Genomic DNA, 5,083 nt, shown 5'->3' with positions numbered 1-5,083 from the left:
GTGGCGGGGACGGCTCCTGACACACCCAGGGAGCTCCAGGACAGGCAGGAGGCTGTCTTTCCTGCCGTGCCCCGACCTCCAGAGGGCATGGGCACGGGTAACCAGCCATGACCAGAGCGTGCCATCTGGCTCCCCTCACTGGCCCTGTCTGCTTAACTCGGGGGCTCCAGGCTTGGGTCACTCGGCAGGGAGACTGGGGAGGGGGTGGAGACACATCCCTGCCTGGCAAGCACAGCCTCTGGGGCAGCAGGACAGGGACCACCACCTGCTGCCAAGCCCTGGAGCTCCCACCCAGTGTAGACAACCCTCCCCATGGTCTGGGGCACCCTCGCCGCCTGCAGCCAGCTCCTCACTAGGGCAGATGGAGATCACCAGCTTCTTCAGTAGGGTCCTGGCCTCACAGGAACACCCACTCCGCACTGCAGCTGCTCATGGGATCTGGGGTCTGCAGTGCCCAGTGTGGGACAGGGAAGGCAAAGGTCAGCGTTTGCTGGGAAGGTTCGGGGAGCTTTGCAGAGACTGAGAAGCTTCCCCAGGTGTGGTCAGCAGTATCTGTGTGACTGCTTCCCACCCTTCTCCTGTCTTTTAAAGGACAGAATAATAAAAGAAATCCAGACACCTTTGTCATCTGAAAAATAAACCGCAGAGCCGTGTCCGTGCCCGCGGCGCCGGTGGGGCGGGCGGGAGCCGTGTCTGCCGGTCGCCGCATCAGCATGGGCAGGGGCCTTGTGAGGCCTTTTGGAAGAACTCTCCAGGCAGCGAGGCCTTCCAGAAATGCAGCAGGCAGCTGCAGCCGTGGGAGAAGTAGTTAAAGCCTTTATCAGAGCTTTTGAGACCTCATTTGGAATCCAGGGCTGCAGTGACTAAAGCCGCCCCTGCCCGGAGAGGAACCGTGGGGACATATGTGAGGTGCTTTGACTAAAACCCTGTTGTGGTGTTGCGGCGCACAGGCCTGATGCCATCGAATTCAATTTCAGTTTGTGGCCCGCGGGAAACGGCAACGTGGTGGCTCTGGGGAGAGGTTTCTTTTCCTCAGGGAGCAAGGCAGACAGGAAGGTTCCAAAACGCTGAAGTTTGCATTTTTCTTAGCTGGAACCTTTCCATGGGCAGGTGGGTGGGAAGGTCTGTGAGGTACAGACATCCCTGAACCCACTGTGCATGGAGCTGGGCAGGGCTGGGGCAGCTCCCCTCACCTTTCCCAGATTGCTGCTGAGCATAGCCACGGGTGGCTCCCAGCCTGGGCAGCAGAGCCCCAGCCCTGTCCTGGCCTGGTGGGCACCCGCTGCAGTGGGAAACCTCACATCTCCCAGACCTACGCGGGTCCCGAGTCTCACGCCAGCGTCTCCCAGGCCTACGCAAGTCCTGAGTCTCACGCCAACGTCACAGCGTTCACTGAATGGCCACCGGCCACTCCCTGCAGATGCCCTCACACAAGAGGCTAAATGGCCCATCCCTACCCTCAGGGGAACGGCGTTCAGGGGAGTGGAGGGGGTGGCGCAGCAGCAGCCTGTCCTAGGGGCACCCCACACCATGCAGGAGGCCGTGTGCACCACCCATGCTTCTCCTGCACAACAAGGCAGTCACTCTCACGGTCACTCTGCTCTTCACACGGAGCCGCGGCTGCCTGTTCAGTGAGTCATGGGGGGCCTTCCACCTTCAGGGTCCTGGGAACTTGGGGTGGCCCAGGAGTCCCATGTTAGACAAAGGCTGCCCTGGGCAGAGGGTCTGAGGAGGGAGACTCAGACACCTGTAGAGAACAGGTGCCCTTGGCAGGTGCCAGCCCCAGTCCCACTGGCTGCTGGAGACATAGGGGACTGCCCAGGCATGGTGGGTAGGAGTGCAGGCTCCATAGCCAGGCGTCTGCTCCCACCTCTGTCCCCTCGTAACTGGGCGGCCCTGACAAATGACTTCCTCTCTGGCCTCAGTTTCCTCATGTGTAGAATGAGTGGGGAAGAGGAGGACCTGGCAGAACAGCAGCCAATCCCTGGGCCTGCAGATGTGTGACCAGGCCAGGTAGTTAAGGTGGCAGACACACGCAGGCCGCTCATCAGCGAGCTGGAAACAGGAAGGGCAGCCTGGGCGAGCAGGGGGTGGGGTGGGACACAGCCATATGGTCCTCAAAAGTGGAACACGGGCCGGGCGCAGTGGCTCACACCTGTAATCCCAGCAGTTTGGGAGGCCGAGGCGGGCAGATCACGAGGTCAGGAGATTGAGACCATTCTGGCCAACAAAGTGAAACCCCGTCTCTACTAAAAACACAAAAATTAGCTGGGCGTGGTGGCGGGCGCCTGTAGTCCCAGCTACTCGGGAGGCTGAGGCAGAACTGCTTGCATCTGGGAGGTGGAAGTTGCAGTGAGCTGAGACTGCACTACTGCACTCCAGCCTGGGCAACAGAGTGAGACTCCATCTCAAAAAAAAAAAAAAAGTGGAACAGGAAGGCCAGGACAGATGCCTGCGTGCTGCTGGCTTTGATGGTGGAAGGGCCAGGAGCTCAGGAATGGGGCGGCTGCTAGGATTTGGAAAAGGCAGGGAACAGAACCTCTCCTGGAGCCTCCAGAAGGAGCTGGCCCCGGCACGTCTTCACTCAGTCCCGTGAGCCTCATGCGGACTCTGGCTGCCATCACGTGTGACGTTCCAGCTGCCACTGGGAGCGCCCCCTTCTCCTCGTGGGGCCGCCTGAAGGGGACGGCTGCCTCTGGAGGCCGTCGGGAGGGCAAAAGACTAAGAAACAGTGAAGAAACGCCCCCGTTTACAAACACCAGACTCGGCCCCGTGTTGATGGCGTGTCTGGCTCAAGTGCTCCAGTTAGAGAAGATCGCACGGTGTGATTCTCAGCCGAGGGGCAGATTCCTGGGCGGGGGAGATGGAGTGATGCATGAAGGTGGTCAGCCTGAGACAGCAGGACGCACCCTCGCCCGGCTAGAGCCCAGGCCACCACCGAGGTCTGCACCCCACGCGGGAGACAGACACCGATAGTCCCGTGTCGGGCTGCTGCTGCTGAGTGTCCTTACGACACTGGCCTGAGAAGAGGTACTTTGGGGAAAAAAAAGACCGATTCTGTAGTAGACAGGTTTTTAAACATTCAGCCTGCTCTATGCCCCTTCTAGAGGCTCATGGTGCCCATTAGCATGCTAAAGGCACTGACAAGTCCTGCAGGGAAGAAACCTGTTTAACTCTGTTTAACTCAGGACTGCTGCGCTGACTACACCATGGACGTCTCCTCCCCACACAGTCATTACCAGCACCTCTGTAACACATGGCAGGATACACGGCTCCAGTCCTCACTGAGAGCCTTCCTGCCTGTCTGACCGGGCCACAGCAAGCACCACGCACCCTGAGAGACCCCTGGTTCTGAGGAGATGGTGAGGCTGAGCATAGGGTGCGTGGGGGAGGTGGCCAGTGAGGGTTGCACACACCCTGTGGCCTGGGGTGGCCACAGGCCTGGACCTGCTGCCCGGCAGACGGGTGGACGCTGACTCACCTGGCCTGCGGCGATGTGCCCCGGCCACCACGCGAGGGCAGGCTCCCTCATCCCTCCTTCAAACGTGGTCTGCTTCCCACACAGAAAGGGGCCGTTGCTGCCACCTGGGAGAGAGGGGCCCCATGTCAGGCCACTGGGACTCGATGTCCCCAGGCCCTCCGCCTCCCCAGGTGACACTGAGTCACTGAGACCGGTCATGGAGACAAACGGCCCGGCCAGGGCACTCTGGCTGGAGTGCAAGATCCGAGCCTCAGGGCAGCTCTCTGGGGGCCCATCTGAGATGCCGCGGCTGCAAGGTGCCCTGGAGAAAGTGGGAACGTCATGCCCACTGAGGAAACGGAAACGCAACCACATGGTGTCAGCAAGACTCAGAAGCGTACACTCCCGCAGCAGAGGCCCTGGGCGCCCGGTGTGCAGCTGCCGGCTGCTGCTTCCCGAACGTGAATGTTCACAAGCCTCCCAGTGTTTGGGGTACTTAAAATGCAGCCAACTTCTGGCCCCCCTACAGTTCTAACTCAGTCAATCAGGGTGGGGTGCAGGAATCTGTGTTTCTGACAAGCCCCCAAGACTGGATTTTGGTCTCTGAGCCATCACTTGTGGGAAGTGGTCATGGGGCAAAGGCCAGCTCCGGTGCCGGGACCATCCCCGGCTCACTCCCAGACATGGAGGGAGGAGACAGGGGGCTCATGTCAGGGACAAAAACCACTCCTGCTGCTGTAGCCTGAGCCACCTGAGGCTCTCTCTGCTTCGGGTCCCCTGAAAATAGGGGAAAAGGAAACCAAGGGGCTGGCTGTGGTGGCTCATACCTGTCATCCCAGTACCTTGGGACGCTGAAGCAGGGGGACTGCTTGAACCCAAGAGTTCAAGACTAGCCTAGACTGGTTTCTACCAAAGAGAGACCATGGCTAAACCCCATCTCTACAAAAATACAAAAATTAGCTGGGTGTAGTGGCGTGCCCTGTAGTCTCAGCTATTCAGGAGGCTGAGGTGGGAGGATCGTCTGAGCCCAGGAGGTCAAGGCTGCAGTGAGCTGAGATCACGCCACTGCACTCCAGCCTGGGTGACACAGCAAGACCTTGTCTCAAAAAAAAAAAAAAAAAAAAAAAGAAAAGAAAAAAAACCGGATGCGGTGGCTCACGCCTGTAACCCCAGCACTTTGGGAGGCCGAGACAGGTGGATCACGAGGTCAGGAGATGGAGACCATCCTGGCTAACATGGTGAAACCCCATTTCTACTAAAAAATACAAAAAAAAATTAGCCAGGCGTGGTGGCGGCGCCTGTAGTCCCAGCTACTCCGGAGGCTGAGGCAGGAGAATGGCGGGAACCCGGGAGGCGGAGCTTGCAGTGAGCTGAGATCCGGCCACTGCACTCCAGCCTGAGGCGACAGAGCAAGACTCTGTCTCAAAAAAAACAAAAAACGAGACTTTGTACCCTATTGCATTTTTAAGTGTGCCGACCCAGTCCTATATGAGAACAAATACCTTCCTCGTATATTAGATTTCAGGAGATTTCTGTTACTTGGAGCTAAATGCAGTTGCTTGATATAGATTAAATTATTAGGTTTGATTATGTATCATTAAAAATGTGGATTTTGTTTCGAGG

General features: G+C 58.4%; 1 protein-coding gene across 1 annotated transcript in view; it reads right to left on the bottom strand.

Annotated features, from left to right (window-relative positions):
* The window catches only part of GALNS (galactosamine (N-acetyl)-6-sulfatase), a 52,324-nt gene that overhangs the window by 18,969 nt on the left and 28,272 nt on the right, over positions 1-5,083 (bottom strand). The window contains exon 9 of the mRNA XM_017859268.1: positions 3,478-3,585. Coding sequence (XP_017714757.1) covers positions 3,478-3,585 — 108 coding nt within the window. The remainder of the gene's footprint in view (positions 1-3,477; positions 3,586-5,083) is intronic.

This window comes from Rhinopithecus bieti, unplaced genomic scaffold (genome assembly GCF_001698545.2).
Source record: "Rhinopithecus bieti isolate Rb0 unplaced genomic scaffold, ASM169854v2 scaffold_1618, whole genome shotgun sequence".
NCBI lineage: Eukaryota > Metazoa > Chordata > Mammalia > Primates > Cercopithecidae > Rhinopithecus > Rhinopithecus bieti.
Note: the sequence above shows the minus strand (reverse complement) of the source record. Positions and strands in the feature narration are given on the sequence as shown.